Source organism: Cyprinus carpio, chromosome B7, assembly GCF_018340385.1.
Source record: "Cyprinus carpio isolate SPL01 chromosome B7, ASM1834038v1, whole genome shotgun sequence".
Taxonomy (NCBI): Eukaryota; Metazoa; Chordata; class Actinopteri; order Cypriniformes; family Cyprinidae; genus Cyprinus; species Cyprinus carpio.
Genome location: NC_056603.1, coordinates 31600067 through 31622133, shown reverse-complemented (window position 1 = coordinate 31622133; position 22067 = coordinate 31600067). Strand labels below are relative to the sequence as shown.

At 36.5% G+C, this 22067-nt stretch overlaps 1 protein-coding gene across 1 annotated transcript in view; it reads right to left on the bottom strand.

Moving 5' to 3' along the window:
* The window catches only part of LOC109102844 (leucine-rich repeat and calponin homology domain-containing protein 4-like), a 47679-nt gene that overhangs the window by 6514 nt on the left and 19098 nt on the right, over positions 1-22067 (bottom strand). The window contains exons 2-17 of the mRNA XM_042728335.1: positions 15283-15427; positions 14761-14890; positions 13705-13810; positions 12711-12957; positions 12510-12603; positions 12313-12421; positions 11689-11768; positions 8801-8859; positions 6563-6697; positions 6043-6120; positions 5674-5725; positions 5509-5572; positions 1764-1859; positions 1552-1649; positions 437-574; positions 155-232 (exon numbers count right to left, since the gene is read on the bottom strand). Of these exons, the coding sequence (XP_042584269.1) occupies positions 155-232; positions 437-574; positions 1552-1649; positions 1764-1859; positions 5509-5572; positions 5674-5725; positions 6043-6120; positions 6563-6697; positions 8801-8859; positions 11689-11768; positions 12313-12421; positions 12510-12603; positions 12711-12957; positions 13705-13810; positions 14761-14890; positions 15283-15427 (1709 nt within the window). The remainder of the gene's footprint in view (positions 1-154; positions 233-436; positions 575-1551; positions 1650-1763; positions 1860-5508; positions 5573-5673; positions 5726-6042; positions 6121-6562; positions 6698-8800; positions 8860-11688; positions 11769-12312; positions 12422-12509; positions 12604-12710; positions 12958-13704; positions 13811-14760; positions 14891-15282; positions 15428-22067) is intronic.

Sequence of the window (22067 nt, the reverse complement as noted above, 5' to 3'; positions counted from 1 at the left end):
AACATAAAAGAGCTTTAACACTGTTGCGGTCAAAGTTCAGTGGGCGAAGTAGATTCTTCTCATTTACAAACAGCACAGACAACACATCTCAGGAAGACAAAAATATGGAGTATAATAAAAGAAGCAAACAATAAAAGATGAAATTTATGTTTACCTCAGGGACTCCCAGTCTACGACATGCAGCAATGAAGTTTTCGACATTGAGGCGGCACTTGGCAGCACTCAGCTTTGGCTGAACAGATAGAAATATTGCACATACATTCATTAGAAAGCAATTCAAGAACAGCCTGCTAGTAATCCAGCTGATCCAGGATCAGCATTCTTCAAATCTGGATAAATAAGGATTACGCATAAAGATCCAGGCATAGTGCTTGTTTTATGAGATGCTAGATTATGTTTTGGCCATAATGAAAATAAGATCTAATTATTAGCTCACCACCGCCGGTGAGGGGATGTGGATGATTGGCACAGAACGAGGTCGTAGGTGATTGGCCAACTGGCAGAGAACTGTGCCATTCCACAACACAACTCCCATACCATAACCCAAAGAAAACATAACACCAGACTCCAGAGTCTAGCAGAGAGACAAGGAAAAAGACATACAAAACAGATGGAAAATAAAAAAAAAAAAACAGCACTGTCAGATCTCTGGAGGAAATTTTCTTGGAAGATACATATCACTTTTTCAAAACACTGGAGATCAAATCAGAACACATCACTTATAGAACAGCTGAATGTTGTTGGAGAAAAGCAGGCAAATCATGCATTTTAAACTCCTGTCCAACCCTTAAACATTTAGTTGATTAAATAGAGTAAAAAACAATAAGATTGTGATATATATACTCTAATATGCTGATTTGTCATCAAGAAACATTTCTTGTTATCCATGTTGAAAACAGTTGTGCTGTTTAATATCGGAAACCGTGATACTATTTTTTTTTTCCAGGACTATTTAATGAACAGAAAAAATAATGGCCTTCACTTAAAGTAATAAATATTTTACATTGTTATAAAAACTTTCTGTCACTTTTTTATCTAATCTATGCACTTTGATAAAAAGTATTTATTTCTTTAAAAAAAATTAGGGCTGTCAAATGATTAATCACGATTAATCACATCCAAAATATAAGTTTTGTTTACATAATATATGTATGTGTACAGGGTATATTTATTATGTATATATAAATACACACTCATAAATTATATATTTAGAAAATATTTACATGTATATACATTTATATATTTATATTCTTATATTTTATATTATATATAAATATATTTAATATATAAACATAACATATTCTTCTTAAATATATACATGCATGTGTGTGTATTTATATATACATAATAAATATACACAGTATACACACATATATTATGTAAACAAAACTTTTATTTTGGATGTGATTAATCGTGATTAATCATTTGACAGCCCTAAAAAAAATATATTTGGAAAAAAAAATATTAGAAATCAAATAAATAAGAAGCAAAAAATAGGTGTGTCAGAAAAGCTAGAGATGGTGCGATGAATAATACAGAATGCCTCTTTACTTTGCACAGCTGCAGGACGTCTGTTCTCTCCTCTCGAGGGGATCTGAGTGTGGAGCGGGAGTCACTGCGGCCAGACTCCGCCAAACTGTTTCCTGATCCTGAGAGAAAGAGACCACATATATCATTGACCAAATCAAGAAAATAGCTCCTATATTCCTAGATTTACTTCTCTATGTATGTGTATGTGTGTGTGTGTGTGTGTGTGAGTGTACCCGTCTTGACGTTACAGCGTGAGGATGTGCGGAATAAAAAGCTGTTGGGTTTGGGAGCAGAACCTGGAGGAGAACAGGGCTTCGCAGAGGACGCATCTGGAACACGATACAAACATGATTCATGATTCATTAAATACTGAAGTTACATTCATTAAGACTGGGTATGTACCAATACAGTTGATGTTTTGACAAAAATGTACAAAAATGTAATCAATATATTGTGTCTATATTATATTTTATTTAGGCCAGAGAAGAATCTCCACCTCAACTAACACAATTTCAACTCATATACACTTGCTTCCTTTACAATTAACTGATAGAGTTTGGGTTCCTCTCCACTTGCTTAGTTAAGGATTAAAAAGACCTTTAATATTCAGTTATATTATTGTCTTCAGCAGAGATGAACTTGTTTCAAAACTTATAAACTCACACAGTTACTGGACTGACTTGAGCAGAAGAATTACACTCTTATCCTGTTAGAGTTGCTTTAAAGCAGAATTGGGATTTGTTTCGTATTTGATGAAGTTTGCATCACTGATTCTGTTATTTTCCTGTTTATTACCATAAAGCTGCTTTGAAACAATAAGTACTGTATAAAATGCTACTGTATATAAATAAATTACATTACATTACAATTACAGCTAAAACAATTCAAATGTATTCAAACAATAGGTTATGGTTTACCAAAGATCTTAAAATGTGTTTAAATGAGAAAAAAAGCTGCTTTTTTAAATGGTGATAAGGAACTAGTTAGAGACAAAAGGAAGGAATTTAGGGGTTGAATTAGGAAAGTTAAACTAGCAAATAAGGATAAGAGTGAAAATAGGTGATATACAGGCAATGCTAAGAAGGCATGGGAAGGGCTCAATTGTATTATGGGAAGAGAGAAGAGGAGCTTCTGCCTTTTGCAGAAGATTTAAACGTTTTCTTAAATTGATGGGGAGAATGTACTACCGAATGTGAGAGAATATGTCTTAATATTCCGGCATATGAGCCCTATAAACTTCAAAACACTTAAAACATCATATAACCACAACATATACTCTAAAATAAAGCACCTAGCCCAGACGGCCCAGATTGTTCCAGTACCCAACATATCTAATGCCAATCAGTTAAAAGATTTTAGACCGATAACATCTATGCTGAGTAAATGTATGGAGCAAGTTTTAACAAGGCATATTTGGAACAGTGTGGTTAAACATTTGGACCCCCTTCAGTTTGCCTACAGGGGAAAGAGGGGCACCAATGATGCTGTTATAACCTTATGAGATTTTGTAGCTGAACACATTCAGCGGACTACAAATTATGTTAGGATTTTATTTATGGATTTTAGCTCAGCTTTTAATTCGATTCGGATTGATATTTTTTGGCAAAGATTAATTAACTTGGGAGTAAATGGTGATCTTATTTGGTGGATTAAAGACTTTCTTTTAAATCATCCTCAAAAAGTAGTTGTTAATGATATGGTGTCAAAGACAATCATTGTAAATACAGGAGTTCCTCAAGGAACTATTTTAACACCCTTTCTTTTCTTGTTGTATACAAATGAATTTAAGATCTAGGATTTATATTTTAATTTATTTAAAAACGCAGATGACATGGCTCTTGTTGGCCGGTTGAGTAAAGCTGGAACAGAGGGAGAGACTTCGAAATTGGTGTAAACTGAGTTCACTAGAGATAAATGTGAACAAAACCAAGGAATTGGTCATTAGTAGGAATAAACTAGATTTCACTGAAGGGTTAGAACCTTTGATACTTGATGGACTTCAAATAGAGACGGTAGGAAGTTTTAAATATTTAGGAACATTTATTGATAGTAAATTGACATTTGCTGGAAATGTTGAATATGTTTTTACAAAAGCAATGCAAAATTACATCTTATTAGGCGGTTACAACATTTCAGTGTGAGTCAACATATTTTAGAGATGGTCTATAAGGATCTTGTTGAGAGTGTTATAAGTTTTAAAGGAGTGCTATTATGCTTTTTCACTTTTTCAACTTTAGTGAGTCTGTAATGTTGTTGTTTGAGCATAAAAAAGATCTGTAAAGTTACAAAGCTCAAAGTCCACTTCAAAAGGAGATATTTTATTTAACAGAAATCACTTTTCAAAAACTACAAAGAATGACTCATTTGGACTACAATGAATATTTTCCAGGATTTGTGATATCACAAATATCGACAAATGGGACAAGACCTGGTTGAGCTGCACTAGAGAAGGCACCGAGTGTTATCACTATGTCTGAAACACGCTAGCTTTCCCAAGACAGACGAGCTTAGAGTGGTTACAATCATCCGGTATTAAATCGCGGTCAAATTGATTTGATTTTGACACAATATTTACACTGAAGCTTGCAGCAGGATGGTAAGGGGCATGCTATTTCCCGACCAGGTGCCAAGTGGAGCCAATCACAACACACACTGGCCCAGCTATCCAATCACAGCACATTTCATATTTCAGGCCTTCATTTGATACAGGAACTATTCGAGCCGTTCATGCCAGACTGGGGAGAGAGGTGTTGTCATCATGTAAAATGTGTTTTTCGAACAACCTAGTAAGAGAGTCTGTTCTAGTACACCCCCAAAACAAAATCAAGACTTTGTAAAAGAGCATAATAGGACCCCTTTAATATGACTATGTGGTATGGACTAGTTGCAGTTAAAGAAAAGCAAAAACTGGGTCGAGCAGTTAAAATTGCTAGTGCAATTGTAGGACAACCACAAAGACAACTGAATGAAATCTATCAAACAAGAGTCAAACAAAAAGCACAGGTTATAATTGAAGATTGTTCCCATCCTTTGAATAAGAAATTTCAGCTTTTACCATCAAAAAGGCATTTTAAGGCAACCGCACGCAAGGAAAAAATGTTTATTAAATGTCATTTGTGCCAACTGCCATTAGAATTTTAAATACTGGGATTTGAGTGAGAGCGGGGTGATTGTGTTACTTGTAGTCTTTTATGTCATTTGTGTGATAATGTTAAATGTATTTGTGTGCTGAAGCCAAAGACAAATTTCCACTCGTGGACAATAAAGGGACTAAACTAAAACTAAACTAAAGACTAGACTTGACTTATATACAAACTATATTAAATTGCAACAAACACCCAACAACAATAAAAACCCTGTCAAAAAGTGTGAAAGCACTTATAAAACCGCACTGCCCTCTGGTGGTCACAGTGCTTTCGGAGGATTTATTTCTAAAAAATATATAATTAATTTGAGGGACTGTTGAGGACGGTCTTTCACAGAGCAGACCAGTGGTTCTCAAACTAGGGTGCCTCAACAAATTTCCAAAGGGGCCTCTCTTAATTTATTTTAAACAAGACAAAAAGCATGAAAATAAGCTAAATGCATGACTGATAAGTGTCATGTAAATGACTTTTATCTACATTTTTTATTGGTTAAAAAAAGTGGGATCCCTGAAGAAATTTCAGCTCATAAAACTTAAATTCAACTATTTTAATTATGATTATTTCAATGACTTAACTTACAGGAACTAGGACTGTCTATAAATTAAACTACATTTTTGCATGAATGCAAAACATTTTCCCAAGCAGATCCACAAGAGGTTAAATTTGTTCATGTGGTTTTGCAGCACTGACCAACAGAAAGTGACTTCTGCGTGAGTGATGAAGGAAAAGAAAAAAAAGATAGATCTTAAACGTTATATTTCATTTGTACTGTCTATTAATAACGTGGTGATGTAAGCTAAAAGCAACTGAAGCATCTTGGTATGGAGGGTACCTGTGCGACTGATGGAGCGTTGTAAAGACCCCGATTGAGAGGATGGAGAAACCTGATCTACACTCTGACAGGAAGAGAGAGAAACAAGTATTAAACTCTCATGTATAATTAAACACTTCAGCATTTCTAACAGAATGAGGTAGAGAGTACATGTGAAGCACTCACTGCACATCTCTGCTTCAGGCCATTGGGTGGAGAGTTGCTATCAGAATCACCACTAGAGGGACACAGAGATCAACAATCAACTGACTAAAAAAAAATAAAAACTACAAAAGCATGTTAACTACTAGACAGCTACAAAGCCAAATTGTAATACTATAACCACATCATGTCTGTTTTACAAAGGTAATTTAATTTTAAATAAGGTACACTATTGTCTGCTTGATTAGACTGTTCATTACGCCGCCACAGCTAGTAACCTGGTCCCTTGAGCGTCTCAAATACAGATTTTAGTATTGTCTTTGTTAAAGAGACAAACTGCATACAGACGCAGAACACATAAACACATATGCAGGCCATTCGCTCCACTCTTACCCTGAAACACTTCCTGTTCCTCCGTGCTTCGACGTCGTCGCCAAGTTACTTCCTGTTTTTACAGTCAACTTCTGCAAACTGTAAGACATCAAACGCTCATTAGTCAATAGCCTCCTAATACAGAAGAAAAGCAGACAAGACTTTGTTCTTACAAGTATAGGCATTCTGGGAGAGCCCCTCTGATGTTCTCCTTCTGGCTATGCTTTTAATGATTCAAGACTCTAAATGTGCTTCAAGACACTAAAGAAGGAAAGGCACGTGACAGAAGGTAACAGTGGTTTCCTTAACAACCACAAGGCCTTTGATGACAAAGCATCAGAAAGGAAATAAAAGAGGCTAGTTTATGCACTTTATACTCATCATGTGCTTTTGAAGATTCTTTATTGCTTGCTGTGCATTAGCAAACTGACTGGTTAGTTCTATCGCTTTTAAGGCCTAACAGGTTTTTTTTTTTTTTTTTTGATGCCATATCACCCATTGTGTCAAATTTCACATTCATTCAATCCCATGAGCCACTCACGTGCTAGCTCGGGCTCTCTGCTGTTGGGCTCTCTCTCTCTCCTGCCAGATGAGCAGGTTTCCCGGTCTCCTTCTCTCTTCTAATGTGGGACTGGGTGGTGAGCCGGAGTCTGAACCATCTCCAATCACAAATATCCTGAAAGACATTGAGATTTACGTCTTTATTTATTTTTAACTTGAATCCTTTTCTCAAAAATGTTCACCAAAAACGAACATTTTGAATCGAGCTAATAAAAAAAATTGTGAAATAAAAACACATCGCCCACATTAAAAACATAGTAACACACCTCTCCACAACAAACAACATGATTTGAGGTATCATTTACAGTTACGAGTTCAAAACACACACACACACACACACACGTTTGTTTTTGTGAAAAGTGGGGACATCCCATAGACGTAATGGTTTTTATACTGTACAAACTGTATGTTCTATCGCCCTACACCAACCCTACACCTAACCCTAGCCCTCACAGAAAACTTTGTGCTATTTCAGATTTTCAATACACTCCATTCTGTGTGATTTCTATGCGTTTTGAAAAGTGGGGACATGGAGTAATGTCCTGAAAAGTCACCTTCTCCTTGTAATACACATGTTATACCCTTGTCATTATACAAATTTGTGTCTTGATGTGTCACAAAAACACACGCGAGCGCACACACAAACACACACACACACACACAAGGCATCATACACTTGCTGACAATGTGCAAAGTGCAAAGAAATGACATTGTACTCTGAATATTTTTAGAGTTTAATGATTTGCCACACATTTTCACTCTTTTTGACCCCTTCAGTATGACTTTAAAATAATACATTTGTTGTTGTTGATTATTTTCTAATAAAAGCATTAAATAAAACAAGTAATATATTTAAAGGGTGGTGCTGCTGCCTCATATAATGTTCCCGTGTTAGAAGTGACTCAAGCTCACAGCACAGATGGAGTTTCTGTGTGAAGCAGCATTTACTGTGAACTGATTCACTCCAAGACACTGACAAAACTGAATCATGAGCTGCTTGCATGAACACACTTCATTACCGAGCTGAAACATGCAGTGCATATATTTAACTAAGGTGCAGCTTTTGCAAAGTGCAAATTTTTATATTTTGCAGGCCTAGAAGAATCGAAGAAAGCAACTGATTATTTCTGACAGTAAAAAAAGAAAAAAAAAAAGAAACATCCTTAATTTGGCTGCTGTTATAACAGAATAAAGCGGATGAGTTTATGGAGTAACTGACAGTAAGATACTCAGTTACACTGAAACTGTGGGAGGAAACTGGCTGTTGACTTTTCCCATCACTGCCTCACAGATTGCCCTTGTGCAATCAAAGTGGAGGAGGGATCCAGTACAGTCTAATTAAGAGACTGTTTTTCACAGCAACATGTATTATAGTCAACTGAAGGACGTCACTGTGGCCTTCAAATCACACAGGAGCAGGAGAAACAGGTCATTGTAATTCTGACTGTCTGCTGCTTTTTTCTACCTCTATTTTTCTCTATAAATGAACAACATCTTCTCCATCTTGGAGCCCCTTTGGGTCATTGACTTATTCCACACTCCAAAGTGAGCTACTGGAAATTTTCCGGCCTGCTGCCATGAGACAATACAATGTCTTCCTCTCGTTTATCATGCCCATCCACACATTACGTACTGTAGCACGAGAACTGATCCCCTTACCAGCTGTATTCAAATGCATTCAAATTCAGACGCTCTTTGTTATGTCCTCGTTCTTTTAGTTTATCCCGCACTGTCTAATTTGAATGCAGTATGTCTACATGACTGATGTTTCCTCATGGCCAACACATGATCTACGCTGAAAATTATTTGGGCCAAAATTTCACTCAAATAGAAATATGCCATCTGTCTGACAGACTGTTGAAATATCTGATTCAGATCAAGCTGAAACTATTTGCAATGTCTGTAAAATAAGCGTACCTAACACAAGCTGCTGCGTACAGTAAGTTTACCTGATACCACACACAAGCACAGGTCAGTTTGAGTATCTAGAGTCTGTAGGACTAAAAGTATTACTATTAGTCACCTAATAGGCTGCTCAGATAAGCTACAGTAGTATACAGCTGAATTGCAATTTTATGTGGCTCAAATGCATATAATTTTCTATTTCTGAGCGTTCTGGGGGGCTCTTTTGTATGTGAGGACCCTTCAGAGACATTTTCCATTTGAATAATAATAGCAGGTTTTGTAAGCAATGTGTGTATTTGCAAACAGCCCTTACCTGCTGCATGTAGATTCAGGGCTCTGGGAGGGTGTGCTGCTGGTACTTTCACTCTTTTCCTTTCATGGAGAGAGAGGATATCATTTTAATTTGACATTACATCAACATAATTTTTACCTTATGACTTCCACACTAACAATCAAAAGTTTGGGGTGAGTAAGCTTCTTTATTTTTAGTAATGAACGAATGCTAAAAGAAATAAGTAAATGAAGAATCCAAAACATTTTTTTTTCATGTTTTGTTGTTGCAGCCTTATGTTAAACTGCTTTAAAATGCTTTTTTTCACATCAATCTGCACTCCATACACCATAATGGCAAAGCAAAAACAGAACTGTCACAACTTTGTGAATTTATATATAAAAAAAAGAAAATACAAAACTGAAATAAGTACATTGCATAAGTATTCAAACCCTTAACTCAGTTCTTAGCTGAAGTACCTTAACAGCCTCAAGTATTTTTGGGTATGATGTGACAAGCTTTGCTCATCAGCATTTGGCAATTATCTGCCATTCTTCTCCTCATCTCTTCACATCTCAAGCTCTGTCAGGTTGGATGGGGACAGATGCACATTTTCAGGTTTCTCCAGAAATATTTGATTGGGTTCAAGCTCAGGCTGTGGCTGGGCCACTCAATGACATTCAGAGTTGTCTATAAGCCTCTCCTGCTGTGTGTTTAGGGTCACTGTCCTGTTGGAAGGTGAATCTTATGTCCAGTCTGAGGTACTGAATGCTCTGGACTGGGTTTTCATTAAGGCTATCTCTATATTTTGGTGCACTGAGCTTCTCTTCTACTCTGTCGAGTTCCTCAGTCCCTGTTGCTGAAAAACAGCCCCACAGCATGAGGCTGCTGCCAGCACACTTTACTTTTGGGATTGTACTCTGCAGGTGATGAGCAGAGCTGGTTTCCTTCAAACATGATGCTTGGAATTGAGGTTCATCAGACAAGATAATCTTGTTTCTCACAGTCTGAGGGTCTTTTATAGGTGCTTTTTTTTGCAAATTCCAAGTGTGTTTTCATGTGTCTTCACTGAAGAGTGGATTGAGTTTGGCCACACTGCCATAAAGCCCAGATCGGTGGAGTGTTGCAGTGATGTTTGTCCTACTGTAGATTTCTCCCATCTGCATATATGATCATGGAGCTCAACTAGAGTGAGGCTCTTTGTCACCACTCAAACCAAAGCCCTTCTCCATCAATTGCTCAGGTTGAACAGATGTCCAGCTCTAGGAAGAGTCCTGGTTGTTCCAAACGTCTTCCATTATGGATAATGGAGGCTACATGCTTCTGTGACCCTTCAGTGAAGCAGAATTTTTTTCTGAACTCCTCCCCAGATGTGTGGTTTTATGCAAACCTGTCTCTGAGCTCTACAGGCAGTTCTTTTGACCTCAGAGCTTGGTTTTTGCTCTGATATGCATTTTCAGCTGTTAGACCTTTTATTGAGATGTGTGTCTCTTTCCAAATCATACCCATTCAATTGAATTTGCCACAGGATAACTTCACTTAAAGTGTAGTAACATCTGCAAGCAATATGAATGCTCCTGAGCTATATTTCAACTGTCCCAGACAAGGGTTTGAATACTTATGCAATGAAATCATTTAAGTTATTTATTTTTAATAAATTTGCAAAGATGTTAAAAAAAACAGTTTTTTACTTTACCATTATGGTGTATGGAGTGTAGACTGATGTGGAAAAAAGTAATTTAAAGCAGTTTAACATAAGGCAGCAACATAACAAAACGTTAAATAAATCAAGCGGTCTGAATACTTTCACTAGGCACTGTATATATCATGGTTTCCAAGAAAATATTAACTGTTTACAACATTTATACCAATATAAAAAATTTTCTTGAGCTCCAAATCAGCATATTAGAAGGATTTCTGAAGGATCAAGTGACACTGAAAGACTGCAGCAATGGCTGCTGAAAATTCCTCTTTGACATTACAGGAACCACTGTAAGAATATTTCACAACATTGCTGTTTTATTGTTTTGCTTTTGATCAAATAAATGCAGCATTTGTGAGCAAAAGAGACTAAAAATCTTACAGAACATTTAAATGGTAGTTTATATGTCTGAAAAAATATAGAAGTGGAGCGTTAGTTCACTTAGAGGTGCACAGTATCTTTCCTCTATGTCAAACAGTTTTAACCCTAAAGAAATGAAAGTGCTAAAGTGCTATTAAAAGCATAGTGCCTGCCATCTTCAGATCACATGACCAGCTGAATATTTCTCACTTCATCAGCATTAACCCCCTAATATCACACACTTTCAGTTGTGTAATGAATCACAGATGACAAACATGCCATCACAAAAATGTGGTATTTCTACAAAAGCTACACATTTTCACCAGTTTAAATACAACCTGACTGCAGTTGGTACCTTAATGTACTCAATATGTACCCTCAACTAAAATGTAAAAATATCTAAAAATAAAAAAAGATACAAATATCTCTTTAGCTAGTGTATTATAAATGGCTACCTTTAGTGTCACCGCAGCAACAGGAACCTGTCTGAAAGACTTTCATTTCCTCAAAAACTAATTTGAATAAGTCACTGCTTCTTACTTTTCATCCTCTCAACAATCATTTTAAGTCATCAAGTAGTCTCATCTACCAGCCAGCTCTTCACACCTGCTGGTATTACTATTACCATGCTTGAGGTGGTCTTTGTTGTGATTGAGGGAAGTCTGATTACTAGCAGCTAACAGCTAATGACATTGCTAACCATATTTTTTTGTTGCCATTAGCTGTCAGTATAGCTCTATAACTTTCAAGGCCACTGGAGCATACACCAGCACAATACAGGGTACCATTTGGAAAAGGGACAAAAACAAAAGCCCTGAGTGGATCTTTAATGTTCAGTGCTTACGTCACTGCAGTAAATCCTCCTCACCTGTGGGGGGTGACACCTCTCATCTTCTTCCTCCGTTACAGTGTTGTCTATAAAATCCACTTGCTCCAGGTCTCCATTCACTACAGAAAGGACCAAGAGTTTAAGAAATGTTTTATCACAGACAACCAAGAGTAGCCATCTAGGCCCCCACAGTCTACAACAACATTTGAAGTCCCCATGATTTTCACAATTTCTACATGATAAAATAATTTATAGCTTGACATAACCACAAAAATGTATATTCAGAAAACTTTAAAAAAATATTTTATTTTTTATTTTATTTTTTATTTTATTTTATTTTATTTTATTTTATTTTATTTTATTTTATTTTATTTTATTTTATTTTATTTTTTATTTTATTTTATTTTATTTTATTTTATTTTATGTACATTCAGAAAATGTAGTAAATATCCCAGCTGGAGTATTTCATTTCATTTTATTTCATTTCATTTCATTTCTACAAATCAAACATTTCTTCATATATCCAGGTTTTCCAACACTGTAGGAATCCTGATTCATTAAATACATAAGTTTATTTTAAATTCTGTAAGTCATTCTGAAGCCCCCTTGAATGTTTGGCCCCCTGGTTCAGAACCACTGATCTAGAGAGTTCATGAACATTACCTTTGGGTGTATCTAGCAATATATTTCTCTCCTCTTCCTCCTGAAAATTTGTGTGTTCTCGGGAAATGTCCGTCAATCGCAGCGACCGTTCCGAGAAATCATCAGCAGACTAAAATAAAACAACACAGACACACAGATGTTTCAAATGACTCTCATTTTAATGCTGAATTAATGCTTAAATTCACAGCTCTTTATACCTCATTTCCTGACCATCTTTTGCTACCGCTGTCCACGCTGTTAAAGCCAGAATCCAGGCCACCATACTGACCGGGGAACAGGTCCTGATCCAGACTGCAGAGACCACACACATAAAGAGAAGCATGAGTAGAGTTCTCACTGATAGAGGCCATTAAAACTTTTCAACACCCTAAGACCTCTCGTCCTTGACGATCCCTCACCAGCTGTTGAAGGCGGTGTTCCGCAGAGCTTTCTCAAACTGGTCCTGAGTCCTTTTGCAGGCCTCCATGTTCAGATATTTAAAGATGTGGAACTTTCCTTTGGAGCAGATTTGGGCGGGGGGCATTTGGAGGGGGTTGTTGTCAAGAATGATGCTCTGGAGGTGCCGGAGATGACGGTAGCACACAGGCACGTGCGATATGCGGTTGCAAGACACATCCAGACGGACAAGCGGCATCTCTGACAGCTCTGAGATGAGAGAAGAGTCAATCTACAATATACACTGGTCATAAGAGCTATTCATTAATGCTTGAATGTCACAAATCTAGTTTACATTACTCTTCAGAGTCATATATGACAATAGACCACACAAAAAAGTCATAAGGGTCAGTTTTTTTAAAATGTATACATGAAAGTTGAATAAATAAGCTTTCCATTGATGTATGGTTTGTTGGGATAGGACAATATTCGGCTGAGATACAACTATCTGAAAAAAAAAAACCTAAATATTGAGAAAATCACCTTTAAAGCTGTTCAAATGAAGTTCTTAGCAATGCATATTACTAATCAGAAATTAAGTTCTAATATATTTACGGTAGGAAATTTACTAAATATCTACATGGAACATGATCTTTACTAAATATCCTAATGATTTTTGGCATAAAAGAAAAATCGATTGTTTTGACCCAAACACTGTATTTTTGGCTATTGCTACTTAAGACTGGTTTTGTGCTCCAGGGTCACATATAATCGCAATGAATTTTAGCCAGCAAAGTTTCAAATTCATAAATGTTTCTTGATCTGAAGGAGATGTAAGCTTGTTATAAAAGCCTCTGACAACCACAAAACACATTGGCTTATGGGATGTTTGTTCATTTAGAGAGGTCACCAATTTTTTGTGATATTTCAAACAACATCTCAGTCTCTGTAATATTGCAAGATAACACACTATTCCTTTATTTGATAAGGCCCAGAAAATATGACTAAGATACTGACCTTCTGGTAAAATTGTAAGCTGATTTCTTCTCAGATTTAAATCCCTTAAACATTCTAACTGGCCGAGCTCAACAGGAAGTGACTGCAGCTCATTACAGCTCACGTCCTGATGGAGAAACAGACAGTGAGAGGAAGGTGCAGTGAGAAAGATGAAGGTATGGAAGAAATTATAAAACAGGGTCTGAATATTGTGCATACACTACTGTTAAATAATTAATACTTTACTGAGCAAAGTTGCATTAAAGTGATCAAAAGTAAGAGTAATGCTTTTCTTTTGAAATTTCTATTTAGCAAAAAAATCATGAAAAAAATATGCATCACAGTTTTCACAAAAATATGGATAGAATTCTACAGACTGAATCAAGGGTTGATGAAAATTCAGTTTTGCCATCACATGAATAAGTTACATTTTAAAATATATTAAAATAAGAAAAAGTTATTTTAAAAAATGTTAAAAATATCTTATAACATTCATGGTATTTTTCATCAAATAAATGTAGCCTTGGTGAGTGTAAGAGATCATTAATAACTGTGTTTGTGTGACTGTTTTTGATATGGTTTAACTATTCTAACTGAACTACAAATTTTGAAAAAAATCCTCAAAAATATTGTGAAACTGTGTGAGCATTTGTGATGTTCTTATAGAGTGCTACAAACCTGGATTAGTAATTCACTGTGGGTTCCCTAAAAATATTCCTGTGGGTTTTTTCTTTTTTTTTTTCAATTTATGAGTATAACAAGATCTATGATAAATATAAACCTAAGATACTTGGATGTTTTGTTCTTCAACTAAATCACAGTCACTCATCCTGAATTTTGATGAAGTCATGAATAAAAATAAATAAAAAAAAACCCATAGGAAAATCTCATGGGAATCCATGGCAAATTAGTCATCCTGGTTTTGACATCACGGCTCATAAATCTCTTCTTTTCTTTTTTTTAATCAACCAGTTTGTGTGAGGGGGAGAGTTAGGATTCAGCAGATCTGTATAAAAACCTTTGTCTATAAGATGCCTTTAAAATGAAGATGAGGGTATATCTGTCAGTTCTACGTACCAGTTGTCGCAGGTGTATGAGTGTGTGTATGGAGGCCGGTATGGCTGATAACTTGTTGTTGCTGACGATGAGCACCCGCAGGAGAGGGAGCTGACATACTGACGGCGGTAGACTGGACAGCTGGTTACGACTACAACACACAAACAGAAAGAGAGAGAACTCCACTGATGAAATCTAACACCAGTACAAAAGACTGAATGACAGATTTACTGTATATACAATCCTTCAAACATCTTTAACAACAAACAGGCTGAAATTTTACTCAGGGTGACCTGATTATTTTGTGTATAATACCAACCAAACGTTCAGGGTCATTTTTTTGTAATATTTTTGAAAGAATCTTATGCTTACCAAGGTAAAAAAAATAAAAAAATATTCATTTCTTTTATTAAACTGCACACTGCAGATGATGTGAATGTGTGTGTGAGACACATGAGCCTGTGGAGATGTGTATGTGTGTGTGTGTGTGTGTGACACATGAGCCTGTGTGTGTGTGTGTGTGTGTGTGTGTGTGTGTTTTACCTGAGGTTGAGGTAGGTGAGGGCTTGCAGCTGGCACAGGTTGGGTGTGAGGGATCGCACACAGTTGTGGTACAGGCTGAGCGTCTCCAAAGAGACAAACTGACACACCTCCTCTGGCACCTCACAGAGCCGGTTCTTTGACAGGTCTGAAAGAGAACCACCAATCACAGTTAGCACACAATAAATACTGACCAATCACTGATGCACACACACACACACACACACACACACACACATACATATAGCTTTTGTGAAGATAATTCAGCATATTTTTTTATTTATCATTCTTAATATTTTTTTAATAATTCAAAGAATTCTCAAACATAATCTTATTTGATATTACTGTGATACTATGACTTTATGTAAGTGTAAATATAAATTCAAATCAGCAAAAATCCATGAACACATACTTTTAACATTTTAAATAAGATATTTTTTTTTCCATGTTACAGAAATAGAATGAGTATTACATTATGGTAATGAAAACTGCCATGAAATAAATAAAAACAATAATAAGTCTTGATAAGTCTTATAATACATTAAAGGGATACTCCACCCCAAAATGAAAATTTTGTCATTATTCACTTACCCCCATGTTGTTCCAAACCCATAAAAGCTTCGTTCGTCTTCGGTACACAATTTAAAATATTTTGGATGAAAACCGGGAGGCCTGTGACTGTCCCATAGACTGCCAAGTAAATAGCAGTGTCAAGGTCTATAAAAGGTATGAAAGTCGTCGTCAGAATACTCCATCTGCCATCAGACGTGCAATCTGGGTTATATGAAGCGATGGGAAAACTTTTTGTAAGCGAAGAAAACAAAAATAATGACTTCATTCAATAATTCCTTTGTCAACAGTCTCCTCTGTGTCTCTCCATATCAGTGTATGCTGCGTATGCTCTTCTGTGTCATCCGCGCCACAAGGATGCGCTGTTTTCTTTCAAATCAAAGACCGTTGACAAAGGAATTATTGAATAAAGTCGTTGTTTTTGTTTTCTTCACTTACAAAAAGTGTTCCCGTAGCTTCATATAACTCAGATTGCACGTCTGATGGCAGATGGAGTATTCTGGACCTTGTGGACCTTGACACTGTTATTTATTTGGCAGTCTATGGGACAGTCTCAAGCCTCCAGGTTTTCATCCAAAATATCTTAAATTGTGTTCTGAAGACAAACAGAGCTTTTACGGGTTTGGAACGACGTAGGGGTAAGTGATTAATGACAAAATTTTCATTTTGGGGTGGAGTATCCCTTAAACTGTGGTTACAATTATCCATGATATTGTACAATGCATTATAAAGTGTATTACAAGCCACAATAAATGCATTGGAACTACTTTTATAAGGCATTATACATAAAGGCTTTAAGTAAAGTGTTACATAAATTTGTGAAATATAACCCAGGCATGTACTAACCAAAACGGATAAACTAGATTGGAGATGATCTTGCAGATTACGACACTTCCTTTGTGATTACATTCTGTTAGAGTCACAATCAATGGCAACAGTCAGACTACAGATGAGTCCTAAGAACACGCATCTATTGTCCGGCTAGCATATGCATTCAAATACATTGTTTACACCGTGCATGGTTTTTGTGCGGCAGGGACAGGAAACACATAAACAAAGTTGAACAATGAACAAAGACTTTTTTTATGGGAATCCAGATTTCGTCCAAGTCCATTTTTGACAGCAATTGAGAATGTGAGCTTTTTGTCTGAATATAGCTCAAACTTTTCCAATTCTCCTCCATATTTTCATTTCAGACAGAGGTTGCTCTCTCCAGATAATCGTGAAGCACACACTCCCTCTGTGGTGCTGGTCATAGGGTCAGGATGTATTTCTGGAGAGGGCAGGATTTTAACTACAGGGCCGAGGAGGCTCAGAACAGGGTGTGTGAATGTGAGCGTAAGTCCATGTGACTAGAGAGACAAACCAGACCAAAACACAGAGAAGAGGGCTAAATGAAGGTTAGCGTGTCATGTTATCAATGTACATTAGTGTCATATGAAGTGAAGTGAAGTGAGTGACATACAGCCAAGTATGGTGACCCATACTCAGAATTCGTGCTCTGCAACCCATCCAAAGTGCACACACACACCGTGAACACACACACACTGTGAACACACATCCCGGAGCAGTGGGCAGCCATTTATGCTGCGGCGCCCAAGTATAGTGTAATTTCAAGCCATTCAGATCCAGTTCTCCACACTTAGTTTTGACAAATAACCCTCTCGATGATCTTAAATCCGTAAATTTGCTTTCACACTGTGAGAACAATAGCATGTGGAAGGGTGTTTCGGTTTTTTTCTCTTCTTCCCTGCACTGTCCAATTGTCCAATCTGCTCTCCTTCTCCAGATCTTTTGTTCAGCCGTTTTATTTGGCAAGGAAGCATTTCCCGCCTCTCTATTCCCTAAAAGATCTCTCTAAAGATTCCCAGCCCACATTTCCCACAATCCCCAGCACTGCTTTGCACTCAAACCAGCCTAACATGGTAGAAAATGAGAGAAATGCCAGTGTGCCCACATCATGGGGAAAGATGATATGTATGAGTCTGAATAATGCTGAGACATTTGTGCAACTTTTATCAATACATTTTTGACAAATCACGTAGTGTATCATGTAGTGAAGTAACAGCTCTAATTATTCATAATAATTAGAACTTGGCATTTACCAAAATATTTAAATAACAATGCAACAAAAAAATTGTTTCAGTTAAATTTTGTATGGTTCTTCTGTAATTCTGAGGGGCTTCTGTTTAATTTCACTTAACATCAATACTTTGGTAAATATTTAGGTCAGATACATTTCAGAACTTCTATCATTAATTATGAACATTGTTTTAGGGCAGATATTTTTGTAGTAATTTTGAATATTAAAGATATTTTGCTTTTGCAAAGATGGGAACATTTTAGAAGTTTCTGTATTCTACTGCTTTCTGAAACATTAAAAAATATTGTGGGACTAGTCATAAAAAAAATCATCCAATGTAGACTAATTTTAGACAACTCAATTTTGGTAACTGTTCATGTTAAATTAACTTTGTGTGTAATTGTTATGCATGACAACTAGTAGATTAGCTTTTATAAATTGTCAGCATATTTTTTTTTAGTTTTCATGAGCACTGTTAATGCACCACAAAGTATTGTTGTTTTCATATTCAGCTTGTGAAACGTCTTTACAAAACATAAAAAACAATAGCTTAAATATATTAAATATATATATATAAAAATATATATATTAAATATATATATATATATAAAAACACACACACACACACACACGTACAGTATATATCATATTTAATGTGCATACACAAAGTATAAGCAAGCCATTCAGAAGCTGATTCCTCAAAGTGCAAACATCATTTTGTTTGCTTTAGTGGCCTGACAACTTCAGGCTCAACCAATGGCATCAGTTTGAGGAGGCACCACCTGTTTAGCTGTACAACAGAACCAAGCTCTTTTCTTTTTATTTCTAGTATTTGAAATGAAATTATATTTAACAATCTCTTAGATCATTTCTGTTTGAGTGGCACTGCTTAATGCTTTCATTTCAGTTCTAGCCATGTTTACTTTGTGTTCCCGGAAATAGTTGCCTAGACGTATCACATTCTCCTGAGGGGCTCACAAACACCTCCTGCGTGAGGTCTCCAGCTCTGCCTGGGCACAGTGACACGCATGAATGATTATTATGGCAAGACAAAAGTCACCAGATAATAAGCAATATTATATTTCAATTAAGTCCTGAAGGTCTCACTCTAAATATCTTCCGTGTGTGTGTGTGTGTGTGTGTGTGTGTGTGTGTGATGGAGAAACTTCTTAATAGTGGCAGTTGGTCTACTGATCCCCTCCCCTCTCTCTGAGGAATCTGAGCGTTCTTCTGCCTGCTAGCGTCTCTTTAGTGTAACTGAAGCTGGTTTTGCATCTGCTGTGTGTGAAAGAGTGTTAATCAACACACACACACACACACACACACACACACACACACACACACACGCTCCTCTCCACACCCTGCACTCCTTCTTTAGCCCTAGAAGGAGATTACACAGATTAGGCTGCTGGATAACAACAGACTCCCACACAGTTCATTTCAGACAAACACTTACACAAAAACAACACAAACAATCCCTAATTATACTGTAATCTCCACACACGCTTTATGTAACATTTTTATACCCACATGACTACTTCTCCAACTGTTGAGGTGCGTTACTTGAAGGGCTCTGACCCAAGCAAAGATTTGTCTCTCCGTATCTGCTGCCAGGATCTCTAGTGATCCCTGAGATTACCTGAAACATGACGCTGTGCTTGTGTCAACACAACACACTGACTAGACCTGATGTGTCCGGCACTGACTCACTTTTATCTGAACAAAACATTTTTATACTGTTGTATTTATCATCCATGTCTGTCCTGTCTTAAAGGGGAAGCACATCATTTCTGTAGCACTTTCCAAATAGTTTTACACTCCACCTATTCATTCATTGGTTGGACAAACAAGTGGCCCCATCCCAAACTCACACCAATATAAATAGTATTAAGCTAGTATATATTCTAAAGCAATGTTTATACACAGTGGAAGGTTTACCTTCTCTTGAGTGGCAAATCACATTCACCACTGTCAGTCATTTAAATAGGAAGGTTTGGTGTAAGGGCGAAAGCTTTCCCTGTGTAGATTTTACAACAAGATTAAGTTGGTTGTGCGGATTTGCCATATTGAGAAACAAAAAGCTGCTTGGTTTGAAAGTGACTTCTATGTGAGCTGTGCTTCATTCGTTGATAATAACCAATGGATCCATTTTGCAGAAATTTCACTAATGTGACCACACCTTTCTAGTGTCTCTGTACATTAAAGCAATGAGTAATGGGCATTTTTGCCAATTTCTCATTTAGATCATCGATAGGTTTAAAAAACTAGTACTCAGGGGCGGGGCGTGTGTGGGGGCATGGCTGTAATGGAGATAATGAAAATATCTGAAGACTGTTATAAAATGAATGTTAAAAATAAAAATATGACATGAAAACCTGTCTATGAAAACACAAACACATGATTAGAACACTGTTAGATTATGATAATGATGCAGCAATGTTATTAAAAAAGAAGCATTTTAAAAAGAAATAGCTGCCTGAGGCAAAGCTAAAGAGTTACTTTATGTCAATAAACTGAAGCCCATTCTATGATGCATCCTGTGATATTAATCAGATAACTTGGATATATAACATAGACGTAACATTACAACTTGTAGCCTATCTGCACAAAATGATGCAAATGCCAGAGAAGGGGCGCCAGAGAGAGAGAGCTCCCGCCGTGATGCGCGTTCATGACAGCGCACTGAAGCACAGGCAAGGAAAGCAGACAGAATTTACTATAGATTTCACATTATATTGCTATGTTTATGGCAGATTTGTGTTATAATTTCACCAACATAATCAAGTGATTCGTGAAATCGCCTGTATATTTTCGAAGCCATACAAAGTACAAAAACAATAACAAAAAAATTATGATGAAAAAAGCACTGCTGCATTATTATTTGAGCATGAAACTAAACAATGGTAATATGCTGCACATTCAGCATGTTAATAAATGTTAATATCCCAACGCATCCCATATTAGATTAATCAAACATGTACAGTAGCTAACCCAGACATCACTACATGACTTCGAAGCCTGCTTCTCTCTCTTCTCACCTCTATACTTTGGACTGCATTTTGTGGCCAGCTAAACAATCAGAGCTCAGAGTGCCACCCAAAGTACTGCTATAACTAATCAGGAAACGGCCGAGTACTCGATCACTCAATCACTGTTACACATCCATAAAAGCAACAGCTTTTATCATCATTTCATTACCTTTATATGACTTTCTTCAATTAAACACAAACTGAGATGCAAAATATTCAGACTGCTCTTTTTGATACAACAAATGTGAATGGCTACTGTCAAGCTTTAAAATGGAAAAACATAAGCAATAAAAATATCACAAAAGTGTGCACTGTATTCCAAGGCTTCTGAAGCCATACTACAGGCTATTTTTTGTGACCCAAAGACTAAAACTGAAGTTATTATTCACTTAAAATCCTTCCCTCCACTGTATAGCTCTAAAAAGCTTAAAGTCGTCATGAAACAGAAGAAGCGATTGTCTTGTATTCTCTACTGTGACGTCTATCCAAGTGAAACGGCATCTGAAATGAGAGGGCGGGACTTGATTTTGTCCTGAACAATAAAAAAATATAGATTGCAATGTCCTAAGAGTAAATGTTGTGGTAATATCCTAATATCCTTTCAATTTTTAAGGGTAGTGTACTCCCCCATGGCTTGCATCAGCACCGGTCAATGCATTGATTTCTATAAATTGAAGCATCAGCTTCAGTTTTTCCCCAGCGTTTAGCCTTCACGTCAATAGCTCCGCCCTTGCGCCATAGCTCGTGACCAGAAGAGGAGTCGTTTTGAGGGGGAGGGGAGGTTAACGTTTTTGATTAAAGATTACGAGGGCACATGAATTTTTTTTAAATAATGAAGTGCACGGATAAATTATTTATAATAAACACTACAGTACTCCATTAAAAATAAGAATTTTAAATTTTTGATTTCATGCTGACTTTACACTTGTCAAATTAAATGTCTTTAAAATGTCAAGTTTCACATCATGCCAGGTAATGTCAATAATCTCATGACATATTTCAACGCAATGTTTTGAATCAACCACAAGAACTAAAATTACATTTGATACTTACAGAGATGGGGTATATTTAATAAACTTTGACTAGCCACCACTTACTAATCGAAA